The sequence below is a fragment of the Sceloporus undulatus genome, chromosome 1 (genome assembly GCF_019175285.1).
Source record: "Sceloporus undulatus isolate JIND9_A2432 ecotype Alabama chromosome 1, SceUnd_v1.1, whole genome shotgun sequence".
In the NCBI taxonomy this organism is placed as follows: Eukaryota; Metazoa; Chordata; class Lepidosauria; order Squamata; family Phrynosomatidae; genus Sceloporus; species Sceloporus undulatus.
In genome coordinates, this window is record NC_056522.1 from 254316063 (window position 1) to 254334929 (window position 18867).

The window sequence follows — 18867 nt, forward strand, 5'->3', positions numbered from 1 at the left end:
TTTTTTAAAAGGGTTTTGAGGCCCCCAAGGAGGCTTATTATTATGGGGCCAAGGTCTCAAAACTCAGGGAGGATCTTCTCAAAATGGAGATACAAATCCTAGCAGGGCCTCAACAGTGGTGCCTCCCTCCAATTATCACAAAATATTAAATTAATGTATAAAGTAAAAGGTGCTGAGGCCTCAAGGAGGTTTATTATAGGATCCCCCATTATTATATTTAGAGGGGAAACTGTGCCCCCTCTGAAACCCCCTCTAGAAATGTGACCTGCCATTTTGGAGAACATTGAAGACGCCTGCCCTTGTAGGCAGAGGATTGAGGCCCAGGAAAGTACATGGCAACCAAGATTCCAAGAGAATCCTTGCCTTGTTTTCCTTCACAAAGCTTCCATCTTTGCTTTAGAATGTAGAGCCCATTCTGGAAGCCAACAGTTGCCTTGCAACTATTAGTTACTGATCATCTCCCTTCAGCTGGTGGTCAGACATCTTTCCAGCATGTTCCTTGGCTTGGCACCCTCTCAAGTCCCCCTTTCACCATGCCCATGGCAAGGGGCTTCATCAAAGTGAGTGAGGAGGAGAGGTCAAGCGGGTGGGAGGTCAGTTTGGGGTTTGCTGAGTCTGGTTACCCATTCTTTCTGGCTACTCATTCCCAGAGGTTGGGAATCTAGCAAGGAGTCTAGCAAGGATACCACTTCTCTCTCCTTCCTTTTCTGTAGAATCTGTGAAGAGCTGATGGATGAGGTCCTATCTTCAGCCAACTGCAACCTAAATTTGTGTCTAAAACACTTCCGGTGCAAAATGAATGTAGGCTCTTAGCTGCGTCAGAACACTTGGGAACAGCTTTTGGCCAAGGTAAGGGGCTGACCCTCACTCATATGACTCACCCACAAGGTAGGAATCCAAAGTAGGTTCCCATCTGCTAGTGACCTTCTCTCTTTCCCCATGGTCTATTGAGGCTACAATCTCATTGTCTCCTCAGAAGAAAGCGATCGAAGGGGTTAGTGCCATTGTAACAAAGCACGCTGATAACAAGTGTCTGAGGTCTTGGCTCGTGTCCATATTCTCAACGCTGGGAAACGTCATAGTCGGCCAGTCCCATAGGCAGGAGATGAGCAGAAATTCCACATTGTACATAGACCAAGAGTAAGCTGGATTCAAGATAGGGTTGGGGGCAGGGGTTGCCAGTGTGACTAAATATAGCAATCCAAATCTCTGAACCAGCTATCTTTTCTGTCACCTCTCTCTGGCTTCTTTCTCTCATTTCTGTAGGGAAATAACTGATATCTTCGGAACACTTTTGCTGAGACCGAACCTGATAGGCCAGATGAACACCAAGCTCCCCCTTGAATGAACGCCCTGCCTTCCATCGCAGTGAGTTTTGCATCCCTCTGTCTGTTTCTGTCTGGGGGATGGCTTTCCCTTCAAAAGGGAAGATGCACAAACCAAAAGCATCTCTACTTCCCCCATGCAGGACCGAAAGATTGTCCATTCCACCTATGCCTTAGTTCTGCCCCAAAGGACCCCATCCCCAGCCTGCAAGGAGCTCTACTTCTGCTCAATTTTGAGAAGTCACTGGAAGACTTGGATTAAGACTCTCTGCTGCCTCTGGGTGAAAAGAAGGATGCCATCACACCTTTCTGCGCTGCCACTCTTGCCACTCGGACGCTGGGTGCGGACGCTTCCCCATTTGGGGCGGGACATGTCAGAACCATGGTAAACAGGTCTGATAAAATGACATGGATGTGGCCACTAGGTGGTGCTGTTGCGTAACTTATTTACAGCTCTAGTGGCAGTTATATGTGACAGCATTTAAACAGTGCATCATTGGAATGTTGATGCAACTGTCAGCTGTCATTCTCTACTGTCACTGAGGGAAAATGAGACAGTGTGTGCCTCAGAGTGGGTTGTTACTGATGTGGATGGTGGATGGTTTCGTTGTATATAGCGTTGTACACAGTGGAACTTCTTCTATGAATAAAAGTTTCATCTGAGAGAAGATTACAGTGTTTCTTTGCTCATTGAGAAAGCGACAGGTGTTTCTCCAGCTCACAAGCTACTGACTACAGTTACAAAGGTGGAGAATCTGGTGCCATATGTGAACGTGTTGCCTCTTGTGCTGCACAACATAGAAATGTCAAAAGCGTTTTAACAGGACAATCCTGCCGGTTCCATCCAGGATTAAAATGGCCTGCCCAGATCGAGCCGCCTGTCCCAAGTTCCAGTGACGGGACACAGCACAATGGGGAAGACGAGGTGACCGCTAACGCCCAAAAGCTGGGTCTGGATTGAATTCTGGAGCTTCAACTCCTAGCTGGGTTCTTTGAGTACTGGCTGGATTCAAATCCCCGCTCAGCCAAGAAAGGTGGAGGGAGGAGGAAGGAAGGGAGAACTATATCTCCCAGCAGCCCCCACCCACCATGCCCTTTCTGCCACTGCAGGTCAGTCGGCCGGGCTCCCCGAAGCGCCTGCTTCCTTCTCTTTCTTCCCCTTCCCTCTCGTTCCCTTCCCTTCCCCTTCCCCTCCCCCTCCCCTCCCTTTCCCCCTCCTCTCCCCTCTCCCCTCTCTCCTCCCCTTCCTTCTTTCCTCCCCTTCATCCCCTTCCTCCTCTTTCCTGTCCTTGCTCTCTTTCTTCTTTTTTCTCCTTCCTCTTTTTCCTTCTCTCCTTCCTCTTCACCCTGTTCCCCTCTTTCTTTCCTTCCTTCCCTCCCTTATTTTTGCATCCCTTTTCCTTTCCTTCACTCCTTTCTCCCTCCCTCCCTCATCTTTCTTTCTTTCTTTCTTTCTTTCTTTCTTTCTTTCTTTCTCTTCTTCCTTTCGTTCCCTCTCTCCCTCCTTCCTTTACTGAGAATCATAGAGTTGGAAGAGACCTCAAGGGCCAACCAGTCCAACCCCATTCTGCCATGCAGGAACTCTCAATCAAAGCATCCCGTTGACAGATGGCCATCCAGCCTCTGTTTAAAGATTTCCAAGGAAGGAGACTCCACCACAATCTCCAAGGAAGGAGTTTCTTCTACTGTTGAACAGCCCTTACTCTCAGGAAGTTCCTCCTTAAGGTGAGATGGAATCTCTTTTCCTGTAGCTTGCATCCATTGCTCCGCATTCTAGTGTCCGGAGCAGCAGAAAACAAGCTTCCTCCCTCCTCAATATGACATCCCTTCAAATACTTAGACATGGCTCTATCATATCACCTCTTAAACTTTTCTTCTCCAGGCTAAACATACCCAGCTCCCTAAGTCTCTCCTCAGGGCTTCATGGTTTTCAGACCCTTCACCATTTTAGACACCCTCCTTTGGACACATGGCTCCAGTTTTTTCAATTGTGTTGCCCACAACTGGACACAGTATTATTCCAGGTGGGGCCTGACCAGAGCAGAATAGAGTGGCACTATTACTTCCCTTGATCTAGACACTATACTTCTATTGATGCAGTCTAAAATAGCATTGGCTTTTTTTGTTGCTGCATCACACTGTTGACTCATGTTCAGCTTATGGTCTACTTGGACTTTCAGATCCCTTTCACACATATAAGTCTCTCGTTCAGCCAGGTGTCCTCCATCCTATATCTGTGCATTTCATTCTTCCACCCCAAGTGCATTCCTTACCTTTCTCTCTGTTGAAGTTCATTTTGTTAGCTGTGGCCCAGCTTTCTAGTTTATTCAGGTCATTTTGCATTTTAATCCTGTCCTCTGGTGTGTTAGCTACACTTCCTAGTTTGATGTCATCTGCAAATTTGATAAGCATGCATTCTATTCTTTCATCTAAGTAATTGATAAAGATGTTGAATAGCACTAGGCCCAGGACAGATCCCTACACCCCACGGCTCCGTTCTCTCCAGGATGAAAAAAGCCATGTCCTTCCTTCCTTTACTTTCCGTCCCTCTTTCCTTTTTCTTCTTCGTTTCCTTTACTTCCGTCGTTCCCTTTCTTTACCTCCTCCGTTATCCTGCCTTCCTTTCCTCTTTCCTTTACTTCCTTCCCTTTCTCCTGCCTTCCCTTTCCTCTTTGCTGTTCGGCCTTCCTCCTGCTGCTTCCTTCCCCTTTCTCTTTCGCTCGTCCGCCTTGCCGTTTTCTTTCCTTCCTTCCTCCTTCCTTTCCTCTTGTGTTCCTTTCCTGTTCCTCCCTCCCGCCCTCCCCTCGCTCCCTCTTCTTTATTTTCCTTCCTTCCCTGTTCCCTTTCTTCTTCCTTTCTTTCTTTCTTTCTTTCTTTCTTCTTTCTTTCTTCTTCTTTAGTTCTTTTCTGTCTTTCTTTCCTTCCACCTTCCTTTTTCTCTTTTTTTCCTTCCTTCTTTACCTCCTTTCCCTTCTTCCGTCCTTCCTTCCTCTGTTTTTGGTTTCCTTCTCTCTTGTAGTTTGGCTTCCTTCTCACCCTCCTTCCCTTTCTTTTCTCCTCTCCCTTTCCTTCCTTGCTCCCTCCCTCCCTTAGCTCTTTCTTTTCTTTCTTTTCTGTCTCTTTCTTCTTCCTGCCTTTCATTCCTTCCCTCTTTCTTTGCTTCCTCGCTCGTCCCTTCCTCGCTCTACTCATTGTATCCCTCCTGGTCCCCCTCTCCTTCCGTGTCCCTCTGCCCTCCTTCCTTGCTCTCTTGTCCCTTTCTCTCTCATCTTTCCCCCTTCCGTCCTTCCTTCCGTCCTGTCCTTCCTTCTTCCTTCCTTCTCCTCGCCTTCCTGCTTCCTCCCTTTCCTTCCTCCCTTTCCTTCCTCTTTCGCCTCCCTCCCTCCCTGCCTCTCCTCCCTCCCCTCCCTCTCTCATTGCATTTCTCGTCTGTTCCTCCCCCTTCCCTTTGCCCTCCGCCTCTCCTTCCTTTGTTCTTTCCCCTTTGTCTTCCCACCTTTCTTTTCCTCCTTCTTCCCTCTTTTCCTGCCCGCCTGCCTCTCTTCTGTCCTCTCTCCCTCCTTTCATTAAGCTCTATCTTCCCCTTCCCTTTCCTCCGCCTTCCTCTTTCCATTTTTCCAGCTTTCGTTTTCCTCTTCCTTCCTTCCGTTCTTTCCTCCTTCCGTCCCTCCTTCCTTCGTTCCGTCCTTCCCTTTTTTCTTGTTCTTTCTTTCCCTCCTTCCTCCCCACCCTTCCCTCCTTCCTTTCCTTCCTTCCTCCGTCCTGCCTTTCGCTCTCTTTCTTTCCTTCCTTTTCTTCCCCTCCTTCCCCTTCCTTCCTTCCTTCCTTCCTTCCCTTGTTTCCTTCCTCCTCCTTATCTCTCTCTCTCTTTCCTTTTCTTTCTTCCTTTCGTCTCCTCCCTCCCTTTTCCCGCCGTCCCTTCCCCCCCTTCCCTTCCTCTGTCCTCCCTGCCTTTCCTTCCCCTCCTTTCCCCTTCCCCTCTTCACTCCCCCTCCCCTCCCTCCCTCCCCTCCCTTCTTTTTCATCCTGCCATGCGCCCATGAAAGAAAAGGGCTCCCACTTTCAGGAGAGTGTGAGCCAGAAGTAAATGGGGAGGGGGGTTCCCCTCTGCTGCCATCCTTCTCTTTGTCCTCCCTCCCTCCTTCTGTTCTAACCTCTGCCCAGAGACTGGGAGGACCAGGAGAGTCCCTATTGAATGTGGGGAGCCGGCAACCAAAAGGCTGGGGAATGACAGTGTTGTTATTTTTACATTCTTACCATTTAAAATGATTACAAAATATTATAATTATTAGTGGGTCACTGTTAGCCTTTGTGTTAAAGCTGTTCTTACTTAACCTTTGTTATTAATAATTCATACTAATAATAATAATGCATGATGATGATGATGCTGATGATGCTTTATCTTATCGCCCGCCCAATCCACAAGGCATCCCGGCGGGTGTACACCGGTAAAAAATCACGATATACTACCATACACTAATCCCATCACTCAATTAACATCCAATCCAACTTCCCGACGAGCGACGTTGAGTTACCTTCACCGTTAGGCCTGATGGCAAGTTGGTCTCCCCGCCCTTTCTTGTCCCTCCCGCTCCCTCCCCCGTGTGCTCCGTCCTCGGCTGAGGCGTGCCCCCTGGCGCGGCGGGCTCTTCTTCTGTGACCCCCCCGGCACGGCTGTCTCTACCCTTTTCGATTACTCTTTCACTTTGACTTCTTCTCATTCATTTAAGGAGAATTGGTGGACGGAGTGACATACGTCACTGTAAATGTGCGAGTAGAGTGTAGACTAGGTAGGGAAGGGCCTTGCCCGGAGAGATCCGTGCTGTAGGCCTTCTTTGAAAGGCTGGTAAGAGTAGAAATGTCACGGCGTTTGGGGTCGCCTTCGGCAGGTCATTCCATAGCTTCGGGGCTGCGACGCTGCGATGGGAAAAGGCCCCTGCTGGGTTGACTGGAACTCTCGCCTATGATGTTTATTGGCTGAAGTAGATGTCGTCCCCGAGGACCTTTATGTGCGAGACGGACAGTATGGGAAGTAGGAGATCTCTTAAGTATTGCCGGACCCACGCCTGTAGGGCTTTGAAGGTAATCACCAACCCTTGTACCTTGCCGCGAAACCTTACTTGGCAGTCCAGTTGAAGGCGATTTCAAAACCGGTGTTGTAGGTGATCGGTTACGACGAGTACCTGTACTTAACCTGGCTGCCATATTTTGGTACAAGTTGAAGTTTCTGACTTGGTCACAAGAGTAGCCCCACCCTTTGGACATGCGCATTACAGACGTCCATCGAGAGGTGACCAGCGCATGTACAACTGCTTTCACGGTCTCCTCGGCTGCCAGGACGGGGCGCAGCTGGCGTATTCAGCCGAAGCTGCTAACAAGTGCTGCCTGGACTGTCACATTCTACCTGAGCTTGTCAGGTGAAGCGACGAGTCAAGGAGCACCCCTAAGCTGCGGACCCGAGTCTTTCAGGTGGAAGTGTGACCCCATCCAGAACTGGCTGGACATTAATTCCATACTGGGCTTGGGTTTACCCTATAACAAGTACCCCCGTGCTTACCTTGGATTCCGCTTGAGTGCGGTTTTCTGTTTTTTCGCCCCCTCATCCAGTCCCCATTACCGCTCCTTCACCCTGGCCTACCCATCCCATCATTCCCCCCTGCATCCTCCTAGGGAGGGGGGGGGGGGGGGGGGTGGGGGGGGGGCCCCGATCTGCTTCCCCCTGCCTGTCACCCTGCCACCATCCCATCATCCCGTGTCCTCCTAGACCCCAATCGGCCTCCCCTTCTTGCACCCTACCACCTCATCCCATCATCCCCCCCTGTGTCCTCCTTCACCTCGATGAAAGATGAGCCAGCCTAGACGGGGGCCAGGGAAGGCGGAGCGCGTCTAGAGCCCCACTGAGCTTGTGCACGGGTGCCGATTCGATCGTATACGCCCTCAAATTATGTTTCCGGTTTGTAGTAATGACACTTGTGCACTTCACTCCCTGTGCTTGTGAATCGCATGCATGTGCTTGCTTGGAATTGAACTGGACTCCGCTTCCCCCTCATTGTGGACAGGGTAGTGATGTGCACATTTGTATTACTTACCCCCTTCCTTAGCTGTCTCATTCTTTTCATCGAGGTGCAGGAGGACACAGGGGATGATGGGATGGGTGGTAGGGTGAAGAAGGGGAGCCGCGTTGGGGTCTAGGGGACCCCTGGGATGATGGGATGGGCTGGCAGGGTGAAGGAGGGGAGCAGATTCGTGGGGTCTAGGAGGATGGCAGGGGATTGATGGGTGGAGGTGTGGGGGGGGTGTGGGGTTTGGTGGCCAGTGGGGTGCAGTGATGGGTGAGCCAGATCAGTGGTGCGTCCTAGGAGGACACAGGGGGCTGAGGGTGAGTGGTGGGGATGGGTTGGCGGCGGTTGTCCATGATTGGCCCAGAGGGAGGGAGTCGATTGATTGGGCATGACGGAGGAGGAGGTTGGCATGACGGAGCAGGACGTCAGGGGGCCAAGGGGGGGGGTGACCATCGGAGTGGTTTTCCACTCACCAGGCCAATTTTGAAGTTCCATTGAAGTGAGCTTCCAATGCCGAATGTCTGTCGAAGTCACTTTTTTTTTTTTGGTTTTTCTCAAATGACGGGGTCACTTTGGAATTACTGCAGACGGCACCTTGCACGGAGCTCCCATAGTAAATGGATGTGCGTCTGGATAAACACATTCATTTTTTGACCTGAATGGCTCATAGCGTGACCCGCCGTCCGTCGGACTGAGCCGGAAATCTCCAAAACCTCTGTGTAATATACTCCAGGAAACAGCAAAGCTGTGGGGGAAAAAAAGAGCGCAGGGAAAGGAAAGCAGTGTTAGCATCCAGTGATGTCACTGAGAGGTTGGTATCACAGGGCGTGGTAACGCATGTGTCACTCCCGAAAATTGACCTCCTCCATCTACACCATACAGAATACTTATGAATGTTTTTGTACTAATGTTACTCCTTCATAATTTTCGTATATCACTGAATGTTGTAACTAAAAAACAATTAACAAAATTAAAAGCATACCTTTAAATTACAATATCATGATGCACAACCTAAATTATTTACATGTGCATAGTTTCATCATATTGTAAAGTGAAAATTTGGTAAGATGTGAGGTTTTTAAGAACATTTAAAGATGAATTTTTTAAAAAAACTTTTAAGACTTAAAAAATATTTTTCAACAATTAACATTTAAAATTATTTAAAAAACTTGGGGCCTGCTCCTTTATCCTCCTTGCCATCTCACCCGACTCACTCATCTCTTAATGTTTTGAAGGGTTCAGGGGAAACATGATAGCCCATGTCTGCCAAAAGGCAGATGTTCGGGGACAGTGGGATACTCCCCTCTAGAGTGCACCTGATAGCCAACACTCCCCATGCCCCCTAGTGACACCCCTGGTAGCATCAGAAATGAGTGTGAGAGCCACAGGGGCCACATTCCTCTCCTGTTTACCTTTTAGGATTGGGGTGGTGGAGGCATTGCTACCACTGAGGAAGAGGAGGGATGATATTTATAGTTCCTAGTGTCAGCTCACAGTGATAGATGGCAAGTAGCAACAAAAGCAAGCAACGAAGTGGATGACAGTGGGAAAGCAGGACATTGTAAAAGCCACGAAAATTCAGGAATGCACAGGATTAAGTGGGCCATCTGGCTGATCCTGGCACTTGAGGATATACACTTCCTCAGACGCTGTGACAATCCTGGACTTTGTCATCTAATTTTCATTTCTTTTAAAGTCAGTCTGGTCCTGTGTTTCTGGAATCTTAATAAATGTTAGTTGAAGGTACCTGTTGTAGCGCGGTTTGCCATATTCAAAAGTCAGCCTACACATGAAAGGTCATACTGCATAGGCCTTGAAAAGTCATAAAATGTGCATTACCAAATTGTCAAAAGGTGAGAAAAGAACAGGGAAACCCTGATTTCAACTCTGTGTGTTTGTCTGCAACAGTATTTAATTTTCCTCCAAGTGGGTGAGGTTATTTCTGGAGAAGAGGTGTGGAAAACATGTGTGGCAGCTTCAGATGATACACAAGATAAAAGTCACAGATGGCTCAATAGGAGATTAGAAGATTAATAGAAATCTTACATATTGCCTTTCCCAGCATAGACAAGACACTACAATATGAGGGCAATTGAGAAAAAGGCCCCCTTGCATCCAGTGCGACAGTTTTGTACAAACACTTCTATAGGAAGAATTTTATTACATAATTATAAGGTACTCATCTGCTAATCTCTCACAGCCAGCTGGATTTATAACTTTTGCACCAGAATTGAAAAGAGCAGAGGGTAAAAGTGTACAGGTAGTTGAAATAACTTTTTTCTCTATGTGATTCGCTGTGCAGCCCCGTGGTGTTCTTTTTCAAGTGCGCAATCCCAAACACACTTATGGGGCAGAGGTGAGTAAGGCAGTGCAAAACACAGTGGGGCCCACTGACAATGGCCACTATACAACTTAGAAGTCTGTTTCCAGGAACCCTGTTGTTGGTTGAAACTTACTTTTAGAAACAGGGCAACATCTTTACAGCAGAACTTTCTTTTAGAAGTTACAATAGGTTTTTTCCCATCATTGTGTCATGTTCTGATTTAATTTTTGGGATCTCAGTGTGTACTTTAAGAAATCAAAAATAGCAATCAGATTGAGGGATTCAATCTGGCCAAAAAACTGCATGATGCCTTTGCTGGGTTGTCAAAATGGGAAATGACATGAAGGAACACAACATAAGAGAAAGAGAAGGGGTACATCTTTTATTTGTTAACATTTGTATGTACACGAGGTTAGTAGTTCCTGGCCTTTCTCACCAGTTCTTGCCGTTAGCTAAAAGATCTGATCGTCCTTGATCAGAAAATATCTGGGATGAATACTATGGTCTCCAAAAAATACAAAAGAAGAACAAAATCTGGGACTGTTTGGGCCTTTTAAAAATTCCATTTGGATACAACCAGACTTTCATTGTAAGTTAATTCCCTGTTAACTGGAAATAAAATAAATATACAAGAGTTTCTTTAAAAAAAATCTGTATATTAAAATTTTGGACTCAATTTTTTTTATTTTGGATTCATATGCAGTAGATGCTACCCTTTCCAGTGATGGGGGCTGCTTGTCATGGTCATCAACTAAAACTGTATAAGCATAATAAATATGGTGTTTTTTTAAAAAACACCACAATCATAAACTACATAGAATATTTTCAAGTTATCTCATGTATTTCATGTTATTTCTCCTCTTCTTGTCAGCAGCTGCAGATATAAGAACCAAAAGATATCTCTCCAAAATCCCAGGACATAATATATATTCATAAGCAAGCATCAAATAACACTTTTCTTAAAAGCATACATCACAAGGTATGTGGGCGCTGAATACCTATATGCCTTTAAAGCATTACAGCATTAAAGTCATGTTAATTACTATGTATGGGGTTCTCAATCTTTGTGGGTCTATGGGGCTCATCAGGATTTTGACACAGTGACACAAAAATTGCTGCCATGGGAAGACAGAATCAGTCACAACGCACTGTCTGCCATTTCAGAGATAGAAACAATCCCATTGGGAACTTTTCCAACAAAACATCATGGTACAGATAGAAAAAGGTGCAGCTAAAAGATGAGTATCTTCCCCAGCAGAAAAAAGGATGGATGGAATATGAACTTCAGAACTATAAGCTACCGTGCTCTTTTGAAACCTACTGCCTTTTACTCAGATATAAAAACATTTAATAGAAGGCAAATCACTTCCCTGAATATCCTCTAAATTAGTGAATTTCCATGGATATGCACATCACCTTTCTTTTCTGTACAGACCCTGGTCCTTCATTTTCTCTTTCCCTCTCAACTCTTCAACCCTTGTCCTATTTTTTCCTTCTTCTCTTTCCTTTTTTCATTCAAACACAAATATATCTGAGGCCCTTTCACACTACACACTATACACTATGATTCAACTAACTGCCATGTTTCTATGAAATCCTGGGATTGGCAGTTTAGGGAGGAGAATCTAGCATTGTCAGCTATGGAGTTCCACTAGTGCTTCAGCAAACTACAAATCTCAGTATTCCAAAGGATACAGTTATGGCAGATATAGTGGATCCTTTTTGCTATGATTGTGTATTGTGAAAGGGCTCCCACTTATTTGCTATCTTCTCTCCTCTTTTCTTCTTGGAATCCATTTTTCCCTTGCTGATAATACCATCAAATTAGAACTTTTCTTTAGTTTATTCCATGGCGTTTTAATTTGGTTTACTTCTATCCAGATTAAATCTTAATTCAGGTGGCATCCTGATCTAATCAGACGTTTTTTGCCACCTAATTTGCCACCCAAATATATCACAGGTCCATCTCCACTTTCAGAGCTGCTCATCCCAGCTCGTTTCAGATCTGGGACTTTTTTGGCTTGAGAAAATGGCCGGAAGTGGGGATCGACCTGGGCAGTATTCAGGTGGTAAATTACACACGCTTTGCACGGGGCTACCTATGTACCAAGTTCGGAAGCTTCAAATGGTGCAAAATGTGGCAGCCAGATTGATCACTGGAACATCTACATCAGACCGAGGCGGGTTACAGACCGCCAGAAAGTACATGACAAGTGAGTACTAGGGTTAGGAAGGGGTGGTGCTTCTGCACCCCCTAACCCTAGTACGCGCTCTGTGTGCACAAAATGGCGGCATCCATTCCACACGGCCGCCGCCATCTTGACCCCAGAAATGATGCCGTCAGTGCGCGACTAGCGCCTCGCGATGTCTCTTCCGGGGTGCGAGAAGGAGCGCGATTTCCACGCTCCTTCTCTGCAGCGTCCAGGAGCCACACGGTTTAAAGGCTGCAGCTCCCGGACGCTGCAAGCGGAGGCAGAGCCAGACTGCCGCTTTTCGGTGGTCTGTAACCCGCCCACATAACACCAGTATTAAAACCTCTTCCGTTTAGCTTCTAGGCTACCATTTAGCTTCCAGGTGCAGTACAAAGTATTGGTTATTACCTTTAAAGCCCTACATGGCTTGGGCCTGAGTTACTTGAGGGAACGCCTCTCCCTACACAATCCACCCCACACTCTCAGAACAATTGGGAAGAACTTATTAAAGTATGTAAACACCAGGTTAACAACAACTTCCCACAGGGCATTTACTACTGTACCTCCTAAATTATGGAATGGCTTGCTGGAGGAGATTCATCTCATTACCACCTTAGATGCCTTTTAGAAGGCACTTAAGACAGATCTCTTTTGGCAGGCCTATCCACCCAATCTGCTATAAGAGAGTTAGAAATACCCCACCTCTTTTTGTAAAGATATGTATTTTAAATGATGATTTAGTCTATGTATTGTACTGATAGTGGTTTTACTGTTTTATTGAGTGTATTTTATATGAAATTGTAGTTTTTTTATCTTGTAATGTTGTTTCTATTTTTGTAATCCCACCTCAATCTGCAGGGAGAGGCGGGAAATAATAATAATAATAATAATAATAATAATAATAATAGGCGACAAAAACTGTCTGATAAGATCAGGGTGCCACCCGAATTAAGGTTGAAACTGGATAAAGGTAAGCCAAATTAAAACACCATGGGATAAGTTAGCTTTCTCATTCAAGAAGAGATGGACACTTCTAACTGGCTACTCTCTTCTATTTGTTGGTAGAATCTATCAGAAAAATCCATTCTATCTTCTTCCATTTCCCCCCTGATACTGCTGGCAAATCAGAATATCAAAGGAGACCTGAGAACACTATGTTGATGAGAATGAAGAGAAACAATAGTGCACATTGTAAAGTGTTTGACACTGAGAAAATTGAGGGGCTAGGTGGACCTCTGTTCTGTGAGCTGACTGCAAAAATCATGTGGGAATGTAACATAAACTACTGATCTGCTTATTCCACCCTCTTTCTGCTTGCAGGTGAAAAAAGTCTGGGGAACAGGAAGACAAGATCACCCTCTACTTTCTTGTTGTCAGTTGTCTTCAAGTTGACTTTGACTTTGACCTATGAGTGAGAGACCTCCAAGTCATCCTAACTGAGGCGGTATTATGACACAGATAATCCCTGATTTTGTGACTCCTTTAAGGAGTGATTGCTGGACACCCAACAGCACTGCTCCTTGCAGATATTATGAGCACAATTTAGGAGATGGAATAATCTACATTATTAATCAGTTCATCTGCCTCTTTGGCCTGATGGGGAACGGAACTGTCCTTTGGTGCCTCAGACGCTGTGTCATGAAGAAACCCATCATTATATACATCCTCAGTTTAGCACTAGCTGACTTTGCCTACCTCCTTTGCTGCTTGTTTGTCATCCTAGTTTTTTCTGTGGAATATTTCAGTGGCCATTATTGTTTCCCATGGTGCAAGGTGTTGTTCACAGTGTACAAAGTGGAACTGTTCTTATACAGCACTGGCATGTATTTCCTAATGACCATCAGCACTGAAAGGTGCCTGTGTACTCTTTTCCCATTCTGGTATCGCTGCCGTCGCCCTGGGTGGCTGTCTGGTGCTCTGGCTGTAGTGCTGTGGAGCCTTGCTGCCTTGCTCTGTGGTGTCAACATCTGCGCTTTATGGGGTAAAACAGGCTACCAAGAGATGGACAAAGCAATCACTGTTGTAAACCTCTCATTCGTCACCCCCATTATGATCTTGTCCAGCCTAATCCTGTTCACAAAAGTGAGGTGCTCTTCACAACAGCAGCAACTAGGACAACTCAGTATAACTATATTACTCACAGTTTTCTTCTTTATCATTTTTGCCACTCCCCTTAGCATAAAACATTTGTTCAAAGATTCCAACAAGGTCCCAAATATGTTTTACTTGCTTGCCTCAGTGAACAGTAGCATCAATCCAGCTATTTATTTCCTAGTGGGTTGTCGTAGGGAGAAATGGTTCAGTGAGCCACTTTCGTTTGTCTTGCAAAGGGCCCTCAACGAGGAGAGAAATTCTAAAAAGGGGGTGGTCTACAATACAGATAGGCAGATAAAAAATAACCAAGGTCAGAAGAAGTTTGTGGTTTTCATACACAAGACCTAAATTGGCTTTCTGTTAAATTGGTGTCTTGTTGGGATAATAGTATGCAACGGGATCTTGCAGCACTTTTGAATTAACTGTGCAAAGAAATTGTAGCATAAGCTTTCACAGACTCAGTCTACTTCTTCAGATGTAGACTGAGTCTACAAAGGTTTTTGCTACAATGTCTTTCACTTTGGGGCTCTACAGATTGCCCCTAAGGGGCGGCGGAAGGCCACCCCTTTCCTGGATGGGTTAGGGCCACAGCAACCTCATGCCATGCCCCCAATCCAGCCTTTGGAGGGTGCAAAAAGGAGCTGCAAAATCGGCTCCTTTTTGTACCCTCCAAAGGGGGCAGCGCAGCCTATATGGTGCCCCTTCAGCATCGTGTCATCTGGACACAGCGCCAGAGGTGCGTCATGATGCCACATGCCATCTGGAATGGCACATGGCATCATGGCACTTGGGGGTGGATTCAGGGCCTTTTGGGCAGGTCTGCCATAGTTAGTCTCAAATGTGCTACAGTATCCCTTTGCATACTGATTTTCCAAACTAACATGGCTTTGTCTCTGAATTCTACCCCCTTGTTGGGTTAGTGGGAGCAATTAGATAATATCAAAAAATGTCCATCTCGGAGACAAATGAGACCTTAAAAGGAATGTGTATTCCATTAAATTGATACAATTTCCTTCTAGAAATAGTAAATCAATGTCTCAGAACTGGAATTTGCAAATTATTTACTTTTCAATGACCAAACGCAAAACAAGGCACATTAAATGCAGATGATGCATGGCTATGGCAAATAGATGCCACCACCACTTGAGGTAGCTCCTCTCTATGCTAAACATAGTTTGACCCTGAGGGATTTTCTAAGGGACAACTTTGTTAGACTGTTTCAGTATTAAAAGAAGAGGAAGAAGAAAGAAGAAGAAAGACCCAAGGGTTAATTTATTTCATTAGCTGTCAGCTCATGTACTAGCAGAGGTCATCCAAGTTAAGGGCTAATTAATCAATCAACCTAGGTACAAATGAAGGATGATGCAATGGAGCTTAGAACATTCTCTTAATGTCTACCTGCTGTACAAAATAAGTAAGAGGATTGTGAAGTTGAAGGTTTTCACAGCTGGCATCCATAGTTTTTTGTGCTATGAGACTATGTTCTAGAAGAGTTTATTCTTGACATTTCGCCAGCAGCTGTGGCTGGCATCTTCAGAAGATGCCAGCCACAGCTGCTGGTGAAATGTCAAGAATAAACTCTTCTAGAATGGCCTCATAGCCTGAAAAACCCACAAAAAAACTAAGTAACAGGACTGTTTAGAGCTTTGCAGTTCTTTCTCTGTGTGTTCACTTTGCTTTCATAGTGAATTCTCCCTTTTTGCCAAGCTTACAATTTGGACTGAGTCATTTATAGGTTTTTGCTAACTAACATAAACATAACCCTTCATTAGCTGAAACGCACACTCAGTTTCTGTTGTAAATTACTTCCCTTAGAGCCAGTTGACATTTTGCTGCCTAAAAAAGTAGCAACTGGCTCCTACAAAAGTTAAGATGGACAATGCCCCAGGTATAAGAATATTTGTAATTCATGCTACTTGGTGAGCTTATGGCTATATAACAGCGGTAAATACTCCAGGTGATCAGACTAAGGTAAAAAACCAAAACAACCAAAGCGTTTGTTTATTGTTTTAGGGAATCTATTCAGTGATAGTGCAGAGTTCCTAAACTTGGCTACAGAAACAGACTTCCATGAGTGAGGTTGGCTTCCACGTGTGCAAGCCATTATGGAGATGTCAAGTGCTGCCTATGTCTCTCTAAATAGGAGAAGAAGAAGCACGAAGTGATCTCAGATAAAGAAGGAAGGAAGTAAAACCTCAGCATTACCATCTACATATAGATGTAAAAAAATGGAGGGCTACTCCTTTCCTCTTCTGGTTTGCTGCAGCTTTGGTGTTTTAATGGTCAATGATAGGCTGGTGAAATTATTTTGGCAGCTGATATAGAAAAGACAACGTCTTTTGCTTATTCCTGACTGTAATAGTGGTAATGGATTGGATGAAGGAATTGAAGCTGAATCCATACAAAACGGAGGTACTTACGGTATCGGCTCTGAACCCAGGCATCGGGAAAGAACCTCCAGTCCTAGAAAGGGTCACACTCCCCTCAACAGACTGTGTTTGCAGTCTGGGGATGCTCCTAGATTCGTCGCTTCACATGACAAATCAGGTGAATGCGACAGTCAGGAATGCCTGTTATCAGCTTTGGCTGATACGTCAGCTGAGCCCTTTCCTGGAAGTTAGGGACCTTGAGACTGTAGTACATGCGCTGGCAACCTCACGTCTTGATTTCTGCAATGCACTCTACATGGGGCTACCCTCATGCTTGGTCTGGAAACTTCAGTTAGTTCAGAACATGGAATCCAGATTGGTCTCTGGTACATCCAGAAGAGACTATATAACATTGATCTTAAGATCACTCCACTGGCTGCCAATCAGTTTCCAGGCCCAGTACAAGGTGTTGGTTATCACCTTTAAAGCCCTAACTTTGCAAGACTGCCTCCTTCCATATAATCCTCCTCCCACACTTAGATCCTTAGGGAAAAACTTGTTACAGCCTTGTAAAACAAGGCTGTCTACGACCTCCCAGAAGACTTTTTCAGCTATTGCCCCCAGATTGTGGAATGGCCTCCTGGACGAGATCTGTCATATTACCACCCTAAATAGCTTTAGAAAAGCTATAAAGATGGATCTCTTCCAGCAGGCCTTTCCTGAATAGTTATCTGGCCATCAGAAGGAAAATCTAATTGCTGACCTCTGATTTCTCCACAGTTGATTGAATTGTTTTTAAGTATGTTTTATGTTTTAAATTCCACATTGTTTAATTGTATTTTAGGGGGGTGGTTGAGCTGAGGCTTCAGAGTGTATATTTTAACCTTGTAAGCCGCCCCGATTGCATTTTTCACAGAGGTGGGATATAAATAAAATTTATTATTATTATTATTATTATTATTATTATTAACACAACATTAATAAACTTAATCTTTAACAATTGCTAACCATTTATGAAATGTAAAGCCAACTGCTTGAAGTAGCTGCTTTATTTTACCAACTGATTGGGCTATACCTGTAGCAAATTATTAAAATAATGTATATACAGTTTATAAGTTGATCAGTTTATCAACATCATCCTATAAATATTACTATTCATTTAACTCCAAATGAATAGAAGGCTTTGAGCTCAACAATGAAACTGCAAAAGGTAACACCTGAATTAGTGCAGGGTTGTTGTACTGTGCGGTGCCTGTTTGGATCATCATCTGGCTCAGATTCCAATTTTTCATTTTTCATAGCCCAAGTCTTTAGTCCCTCTAAGAATGGAAGGTAGGTGGCAAAATGTGCAGTCACTCTTCTGTTCACTTGTTTTGTAAGAAGCAAGCCTGCCCCTGCTTTGAATTTGTTTAGCTAATGAGTAAAGTCCTTACCACCTATCAAGGACATTTATAATTCACTGTCAATTCCAGTTTCCAATTCTCTGTGTCAATGGTAGAGGAAAGTCTATCTGAAGTCTATTTCAGATTTTAGAATTAACTTGTTAATTAACTGGTTAAGCTATTACCCTTCTAGGTTTATTTTTTAAAAGCAATTTCTTCAAACTCATTTGGTTTTCCAGTTAACATTGATGTTAACAATATAATTTAGTGAAGTGGATTTTGAAAATCATTAGAATTCCTTAGGATAGGTGTGGCTCCCCTCATCCTATTCAGTAAAACAGGAAGGCCTGATTACTTGAGAGGAGTAGAATTAAGATGGGAGGAAATCCATTACTTGCTTTTGTTCTTAGACAGGCTAATCAGGTGATCCTTTTTATTGGGGGAAGGATTTCAACAAAGATATTTAATAGAGGCAACAGCACAAATCACTGATTGATTCAGTTTTAAATATAAAAGAAAATAAAGGGGGGGGGGGTTTAGAGAAAACAGAGACAGTAATATGAGTAGAATGTTACAGTGTGGCCACTGGACTTATACAGTGGGACCTCAGTATCCATAGACTTGCCATCCACAGGTTTCAGCATCCGTGGACTGCAAGCCCCTGTTGTCCCTGGTGGTGGTGTGTGCATGTGGTTGCGCCACCATAATGAAGTCCCTTTGTCCCTAATGGCAGTGCAGCCGAGTGCACATGCCTCCATTGGAAACAATGGACTTGAGTATCCATGGATTTTGGTATCCATGGGGGTGGGCAGAACAGATCCCCGTGGATTCTGAGGTCCCACTGTATGACAAAATTGTGAAAAAGTTTGTATTTTCTGATTCTTTCCAATTAAATTCATTTTTAAAGGTTGACTTTTATTTTTCTAATCATTCAGAACTTCTGATAGTCAACAGTCACATAAATAAAATGAAATAAGAGGCAAATCTCCAACAATTTCTTAAAAAATGAAATATCTAAATTCGCTTAAACTATAGACAGCTTTTATTTTCTTAAAGTTACAAGGGAGAGTTTTGCTTTGTTCTGTAATTTTCAATCTATTTCCATTTATCTAACTTAATG

General features: G+C 44.6%; 1 protein-coding gene across 1 annotated transcript; it reads left to right on the forward strand.

Annotated features, from left to right (window-relative positions):
• The first annotated feature begins 13229 nt into the window (after positions 1-13229).
• Positions 13230-14608, forward strand: LOC121919222 (mas-related G-protein coupled receptor member H-like). Its single transcript, XM_042445583.1, has one exon. It carries the CDS (start codon positions 13352-13354, stop codon positions 14342-14344), a length of 993 nt encoding a protein of 330 aa, XP_042301517.1. The 5' UTR covers positions 13230-13351; the 3' UTR covers positions 14345-14608.
• The last annotated feature ends 4259 nt before the right edge of the window (positions 14609-18867 follow it).

Coding starts and splice junctions, on each gene's coding strand:
- LOC121919222 (XM_042445583.1), top strand. CDS start 13,352: ATGACACAGATAATCCCTGATTTTGTGACTCCTTTAAGGAGTGATTGC.